An 18,425-nucleotide genomic window follows, 5' to 3' on the forward strand; every position below is an offset into this window, starting at 1 on the left:
AGAATACCACGATCAGGCCAACGGTAGGGACGCGGTCACAACAGGGAGGGCAGACGTGAAAAAGAAAAGCTGCTTCCTTAAAGCAGCTTCCCAGCCTCACCATGCTTGATTCTAAAGGCGCCGGATAAGGGAGGCCGCGCTTTTATTTCATCTTGGCCCTTTGGCACTTGTGCGTCACGTGACCCAGGGGTTCCTTTGGCTCCCCCGGCTGGATGGAAGAGGTTTCTAATTTCACAGTTTCTTTTCATTGTTTATTGCGGATATCTGGCGGCTTTAGATGCTCCCTGAATGTAATAGGTGGGCTCAGCAGCCGCCTGTGCCCCCTCCCGCCATTAAAAGGCTCACAAGTCGCCTTTTCTCGCCTCCAGGCGGGACGGAACGCCTGCGACCAGCTTAGCCACGCCTCTGCGGCAGGGGCCGTCGCGGTGCATTGTGGACGCCGTAGTTTCGCCGCTAATGGTTGCACACAGCGTGAGTGATGAGGTGGGTGATTGAATCTAGTGAACTTCGTTTGTGACCGACCCGTACACAGAGGGGTTGCCCTCGTGGACTTCTCTTCCTTACTTGTGTCTCTGGCTCGGCTCTCTTAACCGCCCTTTCTCATTCCCCCATTTGAAGAGTTTGGCGGCCAGGGCCCCTAGACTTGGGCTTTAGCCTCTTCCTAGGCTACGGATGGGCCTGAGGTAGGAGGCTTCCGACTCCTCGCCCCTTATGCAGCCTGTCTCCCATGGGTTCCTGTTCCTTTTCAAGAAGAGGGGTGTTCCGCGTGAGTCAGCTGGCGGGTCTTTGTGCTTTTTCCCTCAGGTTCGCTGACTGGAATATAAGAGGCAGCAGAGGATTCCTGCTCTGTCTCCTAGTCCTGGAACTTGCGAGAGAGGTTGGATATCCCCATACCTTTGTTTAATGGAGAGAACTCAACCAAGCTTCGTTGCTGCTAGCTCCCAAAGCATTCGATTTGTGAGAAGCTGAAAATCGCCTTGTAGAAAGTTGCCCTTCGATTCTCCGCCCCCAGCCACAAGCCTGCAGAAGTTGGGGCTTTTTGAACATCTTTCTCACAAGCCTGCAGAAGTTGGGGCTTTTTGAACATCTTTCTCACAATCTAGTGCTGATTTAACTGCATAATGACTTTCTATTTCGCTGGTATTCGAAGCTTTCCTAAGCTTTGGAAGAGCAACTCATACCTTGGGCTAAGTTCAAGTCATTCTTACCTCTCTCTCTTTCTCAAAGACTGTTATGGCATCAGGAATCAAGAGAAGTGGTTTTCTGTTAAAACGATGTCTGCACAAAATACCAAAGCAATGAACCTGCTGATTGCCAAGGCCAGATGTGTCAGGAAACTAGATGAGGGTAGTAATAAGCAAGTTTCTGCTGATTCTTCTCACATGTTTGCAGCTGGAGCAGCTAAGAAGAGATCACAGATGAATCCTTCTAGTAAAACTCCTGTCTTGCCACCTGTGAAGAACATTATCCAGCTCCCAACAAAACCTTTGAACTCAGATGAGTGGGATAAACTTAAGGAAGAGTTCAAAGAAAAGGCTAACTTTGAAAATTGGATTATTTTGCAGATGGTTAAATGCCATAGCTCTCTAGATGTGGCCAAATCTGTGCTGGCCTGGGTAGCTGCAAAAAACAATGGTATTGTAGGTTATGATTTACTGGTCAAGTATTTGTATCTCTGTGTTTTTCATAAGCAGACATCAGAAATTATTGATGTCTATGAAATCATGAAAGCCAGATACAAGCGTTTAGAATCTGGAGCCTACACTCTTCTCATGCGGGGATTAATCTATACAGACAGATGGAGAGAGGCCTTGCTCCTGTTAGAAGACCTCAAAAAAGTCATGATTCCTTCAAAAAAGAACTATGATGACTGTATCCAGGGAGCCCTGTTTCATCAAGATGTAAATGTAGCTTGGAATTTGTATCAGGAGTTGTTAAATCATGATATTGTTCCTATGTTGGAAACTTTAAAAGCCTTCTTTGATTTTGGAAAAGACATGAAAGATGATCAGTATTCAAACAAACTGCACAACATTCTTTTGTATTTAAGAAATAATCAACTTTATCCTGGGGAGTCTTTTGCACACAGTATAAAAACATGGTTTGAGAGGTAATTTTGATTTCTGTTTATATGTGTATTTTTATTTTAATACTGATACCTAAAAGTAGCCTTTTCCTTTTTTTTTAATAATTAGTTGCTGAGGATTGTTCTATTCAGATTATACTTTTTTTCGCTTAGTAAGATTGTTTCCCCTTTAAGACAGTTTTCTTTCTCTTTGAAAAACCTGTTGCGATAATCTCTGCTCATCACATAAAAGGGAGATTATAGAACACTTCTTGTTTTTATGTAGTTTTTCCTATTAGAAGTTTCATTTGTTTTCTGAGGTGTCTAGTATATGAGTATTTACAAATAGCACTTGTGGCTGGAGTTCGTTGCAAGAAAACTGGAGCTGTCTTTGGGTCATATTACTATTTTCAGAAGTTCTTCTGAAACTTAATTGTGATTGGTATAATGTATATAATGCTATATATATTCTGTTTACTGTCTGCATTTCACCAACTTGAGTAGTTAGAGCAGAGAGAGGGATTCTGCTTAAACCTCATATGCATTAAAAAAGAAAATCTTCATCCGTCCTTGATCATATTTGACTACTCTCTCCAAAACTCTCTCCTTTGCTTTCCTTCATGTTATCAGCTTGATGATGTTCTTTTGTTCTTTATTTCTTTACTGCTAATTTGCCTCAGGCTTTTTCCTACAGGTTCTTTCCTTTCATCTCTGCTTTTCTCTTGCTTTTCTACTGTATGTTATTTTTACAGAGCTTTGCAGTAGCAATCATGGTTAATTATCTTTCTTACCACATTTATTGAATATCTGCAGAGGAACTAGATAGTGACAGTCTTTGAAGGCCAAGGATCTTGGATTTTATTCTCTTATCAAGAATGCTGATCTTGGAGTAGTTTATAAAAGATGATGCCAAAGCAGTGAGATAAGATTAGAGAGGGATTAAGATTTGAAACAGGGAGATCTGTTTGGAGGCAATTGTAGATTTGAGTAAGGGATGATGAGATCTTGAATTAAGAACGGAGAAAGGAGAGAAGGCAGTAGAATTTATAGAATCAATGAGGCTTCCCTGGTGGCTCAGTGGTAAAGAATCCACCTGCCAGTGCTGGAAACATGGGTTGGATCCCTGATCTGGGGAGATCCCACAGGCCACAGAGCAACTAAGCCCTTGCACCGCAACTAACTAGAGCCTGTGCTCTAGAGCCTGTGAGCTGCAACTACTGATGCTGCACACTCTAGAGCCCATGCTCCACAAAGAGAAGCCACCACAGAGAGGAGTCCTTGCCCACGGCAACTAGTGAGTTTCCTGTGCTCGCTGCAACTGGAGAAAAGCCCATGCAGCATCAAAGACCCAGCACAGCTCCCCCACCAAAAAAAATGATGGCAGTGTATGAACGAGGAAAGAAGAAAGGGTAAGTTGATTGAGCAAATAAATGAGTAAGTAGTTTTGAATGCCTGCAGTTTTAGACTAAGCACTGTGGGTGTTTTGTGATGTAAGATCTATTATAATGGCATTCATGAGGTAGTTGGGAATGCAATAGTAGACAGTTATCTAAGAGTGGTGTATAAAATTTGATAGTGTAAGAGAAAGAATGGGTCACGAACAGTATCTGGCAGCTTTATGGAGAAGGTTAGAGTTGAGTTTTTTCTTTTAATTTGGCTGTGCTGGGTCTTAGTTGCAGCATGTGGGAACTAGTTCCCTGACCAGGGATAGAACCTGGGCCTCCTGCATTGGGACTGCAGTCTTAGCCACTTGACCACCAAGGAAGTCCCTAGAGTTGAGTTTTGTGTAGAAGTTATAGCTCCTTTCTGGGTAGGTCCTGTGAAGGTAAATTTAGACTTAAAGATGAGAGTCAGATGATGAGAGAAGAAGCAAAGAGGAGGAGGTCCCGAGTAGTGTACCATCGCTGTCTAAGCATCCACTCTGCTAATCGAACTGTTCTAAGAAACTATCCCAAACTTTTCAGAGCTCTTTCCTACAATTAATATCTCTTCAGTAGGGATTTGACCCTCTGGTGATTTGGTTTTGCAATTTTTTTGTAGTATTCCTGGAGAACAATGGAAAGGACAGTTCACCACAATCCAGCAAAGGTAAAGATCAATGTTTTATTTTTAATCTTTCAATTCAGCTTTAGTAGGTTGTGTTGCTACTAGTTAAAAAGAATTTAAGAACATTTTAGAAATAGGATAGATTAAGTTACTTAGGATTGCCAAGAAGGTCATATTTCGCATTTCGAGAATTTGCAGTATCCAAAATCGTTTTCTTGGTAGGTGCTGTGAGCCTGGTGTGATTTCTCTGACATGTTTTCCCTACAAATGTGGGCCCAGTTGTGTTTTAAGAATGACTTTTAAAACTTTATCTGGAGGTCAGCAGTCTACTCTTTTGGCTTTTTCTGGGACCCTAATTTGTTATATTGTCTGGGTTACAAAAAATGAGATGTGTATGATAATCACAAAGGTTATGATGTTCTTTTTCTAAATTACCTTCAAATTTTCTCGTGTCCTAGAAATATTCATTTTAGAAAAAGTTCTTTGCCCAGGACATTCTTTAATACATTCAATTATAATTACAGTGGTCAGTGTTTGGGCTGTGGAAAAACTATAGAGTCTATTCACCTGAGTTCGGAAGAGTATGAATTTCTCAAGGAAAAAATCATGAGGGATGTGATAGATGGAGGTGACCAATACAAAAAGACGACACCTCAGGTGAGTCTGGGACAGGTCTTAACTTCATTCTTGGATTGCTTGTCTGGAGCAGAGGTTGACAATTTTTTTCTCTAAAAGACTAGATAGTAAGTGTTTTAGACTTTGTGGGCCATAATGTCTCTGATGCAACTTTTCTACTCTGCTGTTGTAGTGAAAACAGCCACAGACAATACACAAATGAATACAGTAAAACTGTATTCATGAAGATAAGTCATGGGCTGGATTTTTTCAGCTGGCCATAGTTGCCAACCCTTAGGAGAGATTGCTTTAGACTTTCATAGAATAATTGGGTTAGACTATCATCCATCTGTTGAGCTCAATTCTGTTTCATCTGGGCACAAGTGCTCAATAGATGGTTATTCTTTGTGTAAGTGCTTCCAAAAGATGTTTTTAATAAAATTCCTTGGAAACATAGGTTTCTCATAAGTTTTCTAGTTAAGAGAGTCTAAGATAACTTGACAAAATTATATCCAAGTCTTCTTCATATTGAATTTGTTTATTCTTGAAGTCATTTTTAATAGATGTATTTTGCTAATCTTCAGTATTTTATGCCAGTTTACTAAGATTAAGTTGACGTAAAATGCTTTTACCTTGAGGGGAGGCTGCCTGTCATCTTACTGAATGCTCTTTCTCCAAATACCAAATAAAAAGGAGAAGTGTAAAGGGTTCTGCCATCTCACTTTGACTTAAAATTGTTAGAAAATGCTAATATGAAGACCTTTGATCCTCAGAATAAAGTCAAAGTTGGGTCCTTGAAAACATTATGTTCATTTTATGGAACACCTTTTAGCTGACTTTACTGATAAAATTATAGTTAACATTTGTTAAATGATGCTTGCTGCTGCTGCTGCTGTCTCTTCAGTCGTGTCTGACTCTGTGTGACCCCATAGACAGCAGCCCATCAGGCTCCCCCATCCCTGGGATTCTCCAGGCAAGAACATTGGAGTGGGTTGCCATTTTCCTTCTCCAGTGCGTGAAAGTGAAGAGTGAAAGTGAAGTCGCTCAGTCGTGTCTGACTCTTAGCGACCCCATGGACTGCAGCCTACCAGGATCTTGCGTCCATGGGATTTTCCAGGCAAGAGTACTGGAATGGGGTGCCATTGCCTTCTATATTCATTATCTTATATCTTATTTCATCTTCACCCTACCCTGTAAGATGTTGGTTTATTTCTGTATTACAGATAGAGTGATTGAGACTTTGCAAGGTTAAATCTGCCCTAGGAGGCTCCACTAATAAAATTAGGTCATAGTGACTGCCACATTTTTGCCTTTACACTCTGCTGCCTCTCATTGAACAAAAATTTAGTTGTAGTTCTGTATGTACTTGACAGCTGACTGGCTGTAGCAGTTCTTAATGCCTTGGGAATTTCTGCCAGCTAAACTGATTTAAACAAATTTCTTTCTCTCATCCAACATCTATTGAACACGTACATGTATCTTCTGAAGTAAATGTTAAGATAGATGCAGGACTGTGTAAATCATGCTGTTTGCTCCTAAAGACTTAACCATTTCTGTTGTGGGTTAGTTGAATATTCTTCCCATCCTCAACTTTTTATTTAATAAAAAAAAAAAACCACAACGGACACATACTCTTCATCTAGAATAACCAGTTATTATTCCACATATGTTTTCTCTCTGTGTGTTTTTATAAACCATTTAAAAGTAAGTTTTAGACATATTACCTTAAATATATCAGTATGTAACTTTTTTTATTTGTTTGGTTTTGGCTGCACCTCAGTTCCCCAGCCAGGGATTGAACTCGAGCAGTGGCAGTGAAAGCCGAGTCCTAACCACTGGACCACCAGGGAACCCCTTGTATCTTCTAAGAATAAGAACATTCTGTGTAACTAAATGCTGTTATCACATTTAAGAACCTTAACATTAATTCAGTGTCATTTTAGTAAAGACCACATATTCAAATTTTTCCAGTTCCCCCAAAATGTATTTTAAAACATTTTTCTCTTATCCAGGATTCAATCAAGATTCACTCACTGCTTTTGGCTGTTCGTGTCTCTAAATCCGGAGCTCACCTCTCTGCCTTTTTTGTTTTTATGACATTGATTTTTTATGAAGTCTAAGTGGTTTGTCTTGTTCAGGGCTTCTCATACTTTGTACCTCAGAATCACTTGAGAATCTGTTGAAAATGCAAATTATGATTCACTTGTCCCAAGTGGAATCTGAGATTCTGTCTTCTGAACAAGCTGCCAGGTGATGGAATTCTGGTCTTTGGACCACTTTTGAGTAACAAGACTGTGGATTAATTGTCTGATTGCTTTCTCTCCATTAATTCAGTTTATAAGCTTTTGGGGTGTATTACATAGGCGATGGTGTGTGCTTCTTACTGCGTTACAGCAGCCACATAGTAGCAGGTTGCTCTCTATTGCTGATGCTCTTTGAGCGCTTGATTAAGGAGGCGACTGCCAGATATCTCCATTGCAAAGGCTCATTTTTTTCCCTTTATAATTTCCCTTTGTAATTTTTGTAATTAAAAGTTAAGTAATCTGTGGAGTAATAGTTTGAAACTATGCAGATATTCTGTAACCCATTAACACTTCACCCAGTGTTTTTTGCAACATGAAAATGAACTCTGCCTTTGGAAGGATGCAAAGTGATGAATTTCTGGTTATTTCATTGAAAAAAAAAATGGGGTTAGATTCCATTACCATCATCATTCTTTTTGTTGCTCAAATTTTCCCAAATTTGGCCTGTTGGAACCTCTTGCAATCCAGCTTCTCTGTCTCTTTGACACCCTTTCATGCACTCCCCTCCAATATACACATCAATTTGGGGGCACTTCTGTGCTTTCTGGCACAAGATGTCCTACGCTTTTACCTTGAATAGCTTCTGCCTCAGTCATGGAATCACTAGTTGAATACTTTTGTTTAACACTCTCAATGGCTAAACTCTTAGTTTCAGCATGTGGGATCTAGTTCCCTGATCAGGGATCAAATCTGGGCCCCCTGCATTGGGAGCTTGGACTTAGCTGGACCAGAAGGGAAGTCCCCCATCATAATTCCTTTTTAATGATATCACTGTAAGTCTAGATTAATAGAAGGAAGATTTGTTAGTTTTCTTTCCTGACAGAGACTGAGACTCTGGAGCAAATCTTCTCCTTGGAGAGTGTTCTACTACAGAAGCTTCAGGCTCCAGACTGGTGAGATTAGTAAAAGAATAATCATACATTTGGTTACCAGTAATTCACAAAGCAACTAAATATATTCACAGAAGGATTGGGACATTTTATGTCGAGGGAAATTTTCTCCCTTTCTCTTTCCGGATGTTCTCCCCTTTCCCTCCTGTAGCTCCCCAAATCTGTATCCCGTTTTTTATTTTTTGTCATCCACCTTTCGTCTTAAGCTATTGATTTAACATAAGAACATTGCTACCATTTATGGAATCATTACCTTATGTTGAGCACTTTTAGGCCTGTTAAACTCATAGCACATAACAGTCTTGAAAGGACATCACCCATTTGAAGATGGGGAAGCTCAGGATCTGAACCATATCCATAGTTAACAGGCAGTGAAGGAAAACATGCGGATGGATTGGTTCGGGATTTAGCTTTTGTACAATAGTATTGGTGAAGCAGAAGGGACAGACATGGATCCAGATCATTTCTGGTAGACTGAAGTAGTACCAACTGTTTCTGAGACGAAGTAAGTAAGTAAGTGTTAGTTGCTCAGTCATGCCCAACTCGTTGCTGCTGTTGTTGTTCAGTTGACAAGTTGTGTCTGACTCTTTGTGACCCCATGGACTACAGCATGCTAGGCTTCCCTGTCCCTCACCATCTCCCAGAGTCTGCCCAAGTTCATGTCCATTGAATCGGTGATGCCATCCAACCATCTTATCCTTTGTTGTCCTCTTCTGCCTTCAGTCTTTCCCAGCATCAGGGTCTCTTCCAGTGAATTGGCTCTTTGCATCAGGTGGCCGAAGTATTGGAGCTTCAGCTTCAGTTTCAGTCCTTCCAGTGAGTATTCAGGGTTTAGGAGACAAGAGAGACAAGTGGACTGGAGGCTCACTGAGGTTGGAGAGCAAGTATAAAGGGAGTGAGAGGGATCAGTGTCCAGTAGGTATTTGATCTGAGAGATAGAGGGCTCTAGATGACAAAATCCACGGTATGAGGGTTAAGCAGATGAAGAAACTGAGAGGCCTAAAGTGCTAGGTGGTCATCCACAAAGCTAATTACAGTGTCCATGGGATAATTTTAAGAAATAATAATTGCAACCACATTATAGAATGCTTATCAGGTGCCTGGCACTGCACTTTGTCCCTTAGGCTGGCAGTGAAGACTGTGAGTTGGAGGCCAAATTCTTGATAAATGTACAGGTTCCGGGAACAACACAGATCACAGCTAAGAGGAGTCAGCAAACCATGGCCCACAAAGACTAGCCTACTGCTTGTTTTTGTATATTAAGTATTATTGGAGCATAGCCACACTCATTCACTTAGGTTCAGGTGTATATCAGTATATTGCTCTTTGCTTTATTGTATTTTGTTTTTTTACAAATTGGAAATTTGTGGCAGGAGTGCATTGAGCAAGTCTGCTGCTGCTGCTGCTAAGTCGCTTTAGTCGTGTCTGACTCTGTGCGACCCCATGGACGGCAGCCCACCAGGCTCCCCTCTCCCTGGGATTCTCCAGGCAAGAACACTGGAGTGGGCCGCCATTTCCTTTTCCAATGCATGAAAGTGAAAAGTGAAAGTGAAGTCGCTCAGTCGTGTCCAACTCTTAGCGACCCCATGGACTGCAGCCCACCAGGCTCCTCCGTCCATGGGATTTTCCAGGCAAGAGTACTGGAGTGGGGTGCCACTGCCTTCTCCTGAGCAAGTCTACTGGTGCCATTTTTCCAACAACATTTGCTTACTTTATGTCTTTGTGACACATTTTGGTAAGCAATGCAATATTTCATACTTTTTCATTTTTATTGTGTTTGCTAGGGTGATACGTTGATGTTACTATTGCAAAAAGATGATTCACTGAAGGCTCAAATGATGGTTAGCATTTTTTAGCAATGAAGTATTTCTAAACTGAGGTATATACATCATTTTTTAAAAACATGCTATTGCACACTGAATAAAGTAAAATGTAAATATAACTTTTTAATACATACTGGCAAACCAAAAAATTTGTATGACTCACTTCATTGTGGTATTGCTTTATTGTGAGGATCTGGGACCAAATCAGATAGGTATGCTGGTCTTTTCTGTGGCTTCCTGTGCCCTGCAGAGTTGGGAAGGTACAAAAGAGACCAGCTCACAGAACCTAAACTATTTACCATCTGGCCTTTTACAGAAAACAATTTACTGACCCCTGGTCTAGATGAACCTCATGAACCTCAGTTGAGGTGGAAAAGTAGCAGCTTCGAAGGTTCGGCAGGGACTAGGAGAGGGCCTCTCTTTCCCCCTCAATTCTATAACATGCTTTTTTTTTTTTTTTTTTTTAATGTGGGAACTTGGTCCACCGACCAGGGACTCAAACCCCTGCCCCCTTGGGAGTGCAGAGTCTTAACCACTGGACCACCAAGGATGTCTCTTATAGGATGCTTTGAGAGAATGATTAGATATCACTTAAGAATAAGTAAGGAGTCATTGATGACCATAAGAAGAGGGATATCAGTAGTACACTGGGGGCCAAAGCCATCCAGGTTATTGTAACTCAGTGAACACACATTGAGGGTGTGTTCTTGAGGGTGAACTCTTCTTTTGAGAAGCTTGGATGAAAAGAAGAAGACAGATGGATAGTGGTGGCTTGAGTTTGATAGAGATCAAGGAAGGGTTTAGGGAGGTGAGAGAGATGTGCATACTCATAGGATGAAGTAAGAGTTCTTAGTAAAGATAAAGGTGTTGAATAAGCAGGGCAAGTAGGGAGAGAATGGATGAAAAGGTTCAAAAGTAGGAAGGGTTGACAAAAAGAGCACAGATAGGAAGGTTAGAAATGGAAGAAACTTCTTTGAGACTAGAAAAGAAAGTGAGGATGGGTGTGGATACAGATAAATATATAGGTAGGAGGTGAGAAGACTGAAAGAAATGACATCTGCTGTGTTAAATGGTGCATGTTGAGAGACAGGCATCCATGCAGGACTAAAGAGAGTCAAGAGGCTTGGGGTGGTTCTTGAGAGGAGTGGTCCTTGAGAGATGCCAACTCCAACAGAAGGATGTGGCAAGGGGTGGGTGCTGAGATTTGAATCAGTGAATTTGTAGACATTACTGTGCATGAATGTGTGGTTTAGTACTTTGCCAACAGAGCTTGACTCATCTAAAGTGGTAGTAGTGAAGACAAAATGCACCGTTGGTTCAGATTTTGGGTTTCGTTGTTTAGTTGTGGCAACGTAGCAGGGAGCTAGGGAAGGTAGTTCTGATAGATCATCATGGGACCCAGACTAGATAGGAAAGGAAGGCAGGCCAGAGAGCACTTGTCTGGGAGGGCTCCAGGGCCTCGCAGTCTCATGTGGAGTAATAGGAGATACTGTGCCAGTAAGGGAATGAAAGCTAGAAGGCCAAAATCAGAGAGCAGGTGAGTAAAAATTTGAGGTTAAAATTTCAGAGGACAAGCCATCCTGAGCCCTGTCCCGATCCAGGGGGACCTCTCCAAGAGTGTGGCCTGTGCCCCAGGATAAAGTTCAGCTGCAGAGTGTCATTGCCCAAAGGTTCTTCATCTTGTGGTGTTTTTTTTTTTGTTTGTTTTTTTGGCTTACTATGTGTGTTAATTTGCTAGAGCTGCCATAACAAAATACAATAGACAGAGTGGTTTAAACAACAGAAATTTATTTTTGCACAATTCTAAAATCAAGGTATAGGCAGGTTTGGTTTCTCCTGAAGATTTTTTTCTTTCCTTGGCTTGCAGATGGTCCTTGGTTTGTTCTCATAAAGACCTCCTCCATGCCAGGGCATCCAAGGTGCGTCTTTATGTGTCTGAATTTCTTTTTCACTTGAGAACATCAGTCAGATTGGATTGGGGCTCATCCTTATGATCGAATTTCATCTTAATTTCCTCTTTAAAGGCCTTATATTCAAATGCAGTCACCTTAAGAGGTGCTGCTGCTACTGCTGCTGCTAAGTCACTTCAGTTGTGTCCGACTCTGTGCAACCCCATAGACGGCAGCCCACCAGGCTCCCCCGTCCCTGGGATTCTCCAGGCAAGAACACTGGAGTGGGTTGCCATTTCCTTCTCCAATGCATGAAAGCGAAAAGTGAAAGTGAAGTCGCTCAGTCATGTCCAATTCTTCACGACCCCACGGACTGCAGCCTACCAGGCTCCTCTGTCCATGGGATTTTCCAGGCAAGAGTACTGGAGTGGCGTGCCATCGCCTTCTCCGTAAGAGGTGCTAAGGAGCTTCAATTTGAGGATTCTGAGGAGGCCATAGTTCAGTCTATAAATACCATTCATTGCAAATATGTATTAAAACTGTATTATGTTCAGCATTTTAAATTATTTTGTACTAGATGTAAACAGCTGGAACTTCTTTCAATATTACTTTTAAAAGCTTGTTTATAATTTGGGAATGTGAGGTATAAACCATGGAGTAAGTACTAATCCACATTGAGTTTGCTTGCTTTAAAAAATTATGGTTTCTGCTGATCTCCGTAAGTATCCAAAAAGAGCATTATCAAAATTGTTTCAGGTTAATTAAACTATCACAACATTGTCTGTTTATCAGCTATACCCCAAAACAAAATAAAAAGTTAAAAAAAAATGATTTCAGGTTTATATGTTTTTATCAGGAAGTACTCTTTTGTTCAAAACAAAATAAATGAAATGGCACCCTTTAATGAAATGGTTCTCATCCATGGCTACTTGTTAGAATAGTTTAGGTGATGTTTAAAAATCACTGATGGAAACTTACCTGGCAATCTAGTGGTTAAGACTCTGAGCTTCTATTGCAGGGGGCATAGGTTCGACCCCTGATCAGGAAGCTAAGACCCCACGTGCTGTGCACTGTGGCCAAAAAAAACCCCCAAAACAAAACAAAACAAAATCCATGTTGAGTTATGCTTTTTTTTTTTTTTAAATTACTGATGCTCTGGCCCTACCCCCTCGAAGTTTTGGTTTTAAGTGTACAGTTCAGTGGTATTAAATACATTCATATTACTGTGCAGCCATCACCATCATGTATCCCCTAACTCTTTTCATGTTATAAAACTGAAACTCTATAAAACAGGAACTCCTCATTTTCCACTCCTTCCAGCCTCTGCCAGCCACCATTGTACTTCCTGTCTTTATGATTTTGACTACTCCAAATACCTCATATAAGTGAAATCATACAGTATTTGTCTTTTGGTACTGTCTTATTTAGTATAAGGTCCTCAAGGGTCATCCATGTTGTAGCATATTATAGAATTTCCTTACTTTTCAAGTCTGAATAATATTCCATATAATGCTTATATCACATTTTGTATATCTGTTCATCAATTAATGGACACTTGGGTTGCTTCCACATTTTAAGCTATTGTGAGTAGTGTTGTTATGAACATGGGTGTACAGATACCTGTTTGAGACCTTGCTTGCAATTTTTTGGGTATATACTGGGAAGTGGAATTGCTGGATCATATGCTATGTCTATTTTTAATATTTTGAGGAATCTCCATACTCTGTTCCATAGTAGCTATCCTAATGAGTGTGAGGTGGTATCTCATAGTTTTGATTTGCATTCTCTAATGATTAGTGATCATTTCATGTGCTTATTGGCAATTCATCTATCTTCTTTGGAGAAATGCCCGTTCAAGTCCTTTCCCCATTTTTGAATGGGAGTTGGAGTTTTGTTGTTCAGTTTTAGGTTTTTCTGTATATTTTGACATATATTGATCCCTATATACTATCTGCAGATATCTTCTCCCATTCTGTGGGTTGCCTTTTTTTATTCTGATAGTGCTTTCTGATGAACAAAATTTTTTAAATTATGATGAAGTCCAGTTTGTTATTTTTTTCAATTCCTGTGCCTTTGGCATCATATCTAAGAAAATCATTGCCAAATCCAGTGTTGTAAAGCTTTTGTTCTGTTTTAATCCCTTAGAGTTTAATTACTTTAGATCTTATATTTAGGGTCTTAGATCCATTTTGAGTTAATTTTTGTATACGGTATTTGGAAAGGGTTGAATTTATTTTTTGTGTGTGTGAGTGGGTAGCCAGTTTTCTCAGCACTGTCTTTAGCTGTCCTTTTCCAATTGAATGGTCTTAACATTCTTGTTAAAAGTCATTCTTAACGTATATGGGAGGGTCTGAATTTATTTCTGTTCCATTGGCCTGTATGTCTATTTTTATGCCAATATTACACTGTTTTTAATTACTGTGGCTTTGTAGTAAGTTTTGAAATCATTAAGTACGGATCCTCTGGTTTTGTTTTTCAAGATTGTTTCAGCTATTCAGGATCCCTTGAGAGTCCATATGAACTTTAGTTAGTTATTTTAAAACAAATGCATTTTATTTTTTTATTTTTTGATTGTTCTGAGTCTTCTTTTGCAGCTCGCAGACTTTCTAATTGCAGTGCTTGGCTTCCCTACCTGTCGCGCATGGGCTTAGTTGTCCCACAGCGTGTGGGATCTCAGTTCCTTCCCTTTCCATGGAAACTTGCTTTCCCTGCATTGCACGGCATATTCTTAATCATTAACTAGATTAAGGGTCAACCTGGGGGACCACCAGGAAAGTCCCCCATAGGAATTTTTAGGATGGGTTTTTCTGTTTCTGCAACAGAAGTCATGGGGATATTGATAGGGATTGTATTGAATCTGTAGATTGCTTTCATAGTGTTGACTTTTAACAATATTAAGTCTTCTGATCCATGAACATGGAATTTGTTTCCATTTATTTATGCCTTTACTCTTTCAGCAGTGTTTTGTAGTTTTCATTATACAAGTTTTTCACCTCCTTGGTTATGTTTATTCCCAGGAATTTTATTCTTTTTTATGCTTTTATAAATAGAATTGTTTCTGTAGTTTTCTTTTCAGATTATTCATTATTTATAGAAATGCAACACACACTGATTCTTGTGTGTTGACTTTATAGCCTCTTACTTTGTTGAATTGATTTATTACTTCTGTGTGTGTGTGTGTGTGTGTGTGTAATCTTTATGGTTTTCTGTATATAAGATCGTATCATCTGCAAACAAAGATAATTTTACGTCTTCTTTTCCAATTTGGGTACCTTTTATTTCTTTTTCTTGCTTAATTGCTCCAGCTTGAACTTGCAATAAGTAGAAGTGGTACAAGGGGCAGGGACATCCTTCCTTTGCTCCTGATCTGGTCCTGAGGAAACACTTTCAGTCTTTTACCACTGAGTATGATGTTGACTGTTGGTTTTTAACTATGGCTTTTATGTTGAGTTAGTTTCCTTCTATTGCTAGTTTGTCTAGTTTTTTAAAGAGTGTTAAGTTTTGTTAAATGCTTTTTTCTTCGTTATTTGAGATGATCATGTGTTATTCTGTCATTTTGTTTATGTGGTATATTGTATTGATCAGTGTTCATATGTTGAAACATCCTTGCATGCTTGCACTTCGTCATGGTGTATAAATCCTTTTAACATGCTGCTGAATTCTGCTTGTTAGTATTTTGTTGAAGATTTTTGCATCAGTGTTCATAGTTTTCCTTTCTTGTAGCATAAAGACACTGTAGTATCAATGTAATGCTGGCCTTGTAGAATGAGTTGAGAAGTATTCCTTCCTCTTTAAGATTTTGGAAAAGTTTAAAAAGATTGGTATTTGTTCTCCTTTAAACGTTTAGTGAAATTCACCAGTGAATCATCAGATCCACGACATTTTTTTTGAGGGATTTTTTTTTTTAATTTTTATTTTTACGTTATTTTACTTTACAATACTGCATTGGTTTTGCCATACATTGACATGAATCCACCACGGGTGTACATGCGTTCCCAAACTTGAACTCCCCTCCCACCTCCCTCCCCATAACATCTCTCTGGGTCATCACCGTGCACCAGCCCCAAGCATCCTGTATCCTGCGTCAGACATAGACTGGCGATTCGATTCTTACATGATAGTATACCTGTTACAATGCCATTCTCCCAAATCATCCCACCCTCTCCCTCTCCCTCTGAGTCCAAAAGTCCGTTATACACATCTGTGTCTTTTTTGTTGTCTTGCATATAGGGTCGTCATTGCCATCTTTCTAAATTCCATATATATGTGTTAGTATACTGTATTGGTGTTTTTCTTTCTGGCTTACTTCACTCTGTATAATCGGCTCCAGTTTCATCCATCTCATCAGAACTGATTCAGATGAATTCTTTTTAACAGCTGAGTAATACTCCATTGTGTATATGTACCACAGCTTTCTTATCCATTCATCTGCTGATGGACATCTAGGTTGTTTCCATGTCCTGGCTATTATAAACAGTGCTGCGATGAACATTGGGGTACATGTGTCTCTTTCAATTCTGGTTTCCTTGGTGTGTATGCCCAGTAGTGGGATTGCTGGGTCATAAGGTAGTTCTATTTGCAATTTTTTAAGGACTCTCCACACTGTTCTCCATAGTGGCTGTACTAGTTTGCATTCCCACCAACAGTGTAGGAGGGTTCCCTTTTCTCCACACCCTCTCCAGCAGTTATTGCTTGCAGATTTTTGGATCGCAGCCATTCTGACTGGTGTGAAGTGGTACCTCATTGTGGTTTTGATTTGCATTTCTCTAATAATGAGTGATGTTGAGCATCTTTTCATGTGTTTGTTAGCCATCCGTACATCTTCTTTGGAGAAATGTCTATTTAGTTCTTTGGCCCATTTTTTGATTGGGTCGTTTATTTTTCTGGAATTGAGCTGCATAAGTTTCTTGTATATTTTTGAGATTAGTTGTTTGTCAGTTGCTTCATTTGCTATTATTTTCTCCCATTCAGAAGGCTGTCTTTTCACCTTGCTTATATTTTCCTTTGTTGTGCAGAAGCTTTTAATTTTAATTAGATCCCATTTGTTTATTTTTGCTTTTATTTCCAGAATTCTGGGAGGTGGATCATCGAGGATCCTGCTGTGATTTATGTCGGAGAGTGTTTTGCCTACATTCTCCTCTAGGAGTTTTATAGTTTCTGGTCTTACATTTAGATCTTTAAAAAATATGGAACGCTTCACGAATTTGCGTGTCATCCTTGTGCAGGGGCCATGCTAATCTTCTCTGTATCGTTCCAATTTTAGTATATGTGCTGCCGAAGCGAGCACGAGGGATTTTTAAAATTAGTAATTCACTCTGCTTACTCATTATAGTGTATATTCAAATTTTCTTTTTCTTGATGATAATGCCTGTTTGTTTACACTCCTGTGACCGGAAGCAGCAGTCTGCAATCAGAGCACAAATCTCCAATATTTGGAGGACAAGGTCCTTTTTGCCCAACCTGGCTCCCATAAGCTGTGTGCAGACTGCTTTAGGAACACGTTAAACATACAGGTGCCTGCCATGTGGGTTGGGGTGAGAGATGGGTAGATATTGCTGTTCAGAGAGCTAAAACTGATTAAATTAACCAGAATTCATCATTTAAGGCTTCGCCTGAAAGTTGCAAGCATTTAACAGGCTTCAGAGTTGCCAAGTGGTTACAGAATCAGACAGATTCTGTCAGTACACTGTTGTCTAGTCTTTCTAGGGAGACTAATTTCTTGGTGCACTTTTCTCTGCCATCTTCTCTTCAAATTGATGAAGTTTGACATATGGAGAAGGTGGCGCTATTGGTAAAGAACCTGTCTGCCTAATGCAGAAGATGGAAGAGACATGGGTTTGATCCCTGGGTTGGGAAGACCCCTTGGAGAAGGGCATGGCAACCCACTCCAGTATTCTTGCCTGGAGAATTCCTATAGTCTGGTGGGCTATAGTCCATAGGATCGCAAATAATCGGACATGACTGAAGCGACTTCACACACACGCACGTGTACACCCGTGGAACTGTCAGCACTATCAAGACAGTGAACATATCTGTCAATGTCAAAAGTGTGCTGCCACTGTATAATGACCCCCTTCTGTACCCACCCACTGTTCACTCTTGCCACCTCAGATAAACACCATAGGAATCATATTACATATAATCCTTTTTGTATGACTTCTTTAATTCATAATTGAGATTTCACTTACATTTTGTGTCTCAGTCATTGATTCATTTTAATTGCTGAATAGTATTCCACTGTGAAAAGGGCTTCCTTCCCTGGTGGCTCACAGGTTAAAGTGTCTGCCTACAATGCGGGAGACCTGGGTTTGATCCCTGGGTCGGTAAGATCCCCTGGAGAAGGAAATGGCAACCCACTCCAGTATTCTTGCCTGGAGAATCCCATGGACGGAGGAATTCCACTATATGAAATTCCACTGTGTGGCTATACCACAGTTTTGTATAGTCATTCACCTGTTGATGAATGTTTGGGTTATTTCCAGTTTGAGGCTCTTAAAAATAAAGCTCATAAGAACATTTTGTACACGTCTTTGCACTTTCTGCTTTTGTATTTATTTCCTAGGGGTGCTGTAACCAAGTTCGTCAGCTTGAGTAGCTTAAAATGACCGACAGTCATTCTCTCACAGTTCCGGAGGCTAGAAGTCTGAAATCAGGGTGTTGACAGGACCATTTTCCTTCTGAAGACTCTGGGGGAGCTTATCCCCTTTTCCTAGCTTCAGAAGCTCCCAGCTCTTGGGAATCCTTGCTGTCTGTTGGCTTTTAACTGAATCACTCTACTCTTTGCCTCCTCTTCT

General features: G+C 40.2%; 1 protein-coding gene and 1 non-coding gene across 2 annotated transcripts in view; one reads left to right on the forward strand and one right to left on the reverse strand.

Annotated features, from left to right (window-relative positions):
• The first annotated feature begins 427 nt into the window (after positions 1–427).
• PRORP (protein only RNase P catalytic subunit) overlaps positions 428–18,425 on the forward strand; it is a 138,175-nt gene continuing 120,177 nt past the window's right edge. Inside the window, exons 1-4 of the mRNA XM_052659499.1 lie at positions 428–483; positions 805–2,110; positions 4,106–4,153; positions 4,636–4,768. Coding sequence (XP_052515459.1) covers positions 1,122–2,110; positions 4,106–4,153; positions 4,636–4,768 — 1,170 coding nt within the window. The 5' untranslated portion in view covers positions 428–483; positions 805–1,121. The remainder of the gene's footprint in view (positions 484–804; positions 2,111–4,105; positions 4,154–4,635; positions 4,769–18,425) is intronic.
• LOC128067146 (U6 spliceosomal RNA) lies at positions 16,812–16,918 on the reverse strand. The gene has a single exon (XR_008201348.1). It is a non-coding gene; the product is annotated as a U6 spliceosomal RNA (small nuclear RNA).

This window comes from Budorcas taxicolor, chromosome 21, assembly GCF_023091745.1.
Source record: "Budorcas taxicolor isolate Tak-1 chromosome 21, Takin1.1, whole genome shotgun sequence".
NCBI classification, from domain to species: domain Eukaryota; kingdom Metazoa; phylum Chordata; class Mammalia; order Artiodactyla; family Bovidae; genus Budorcas; species Budorcas taxicolor.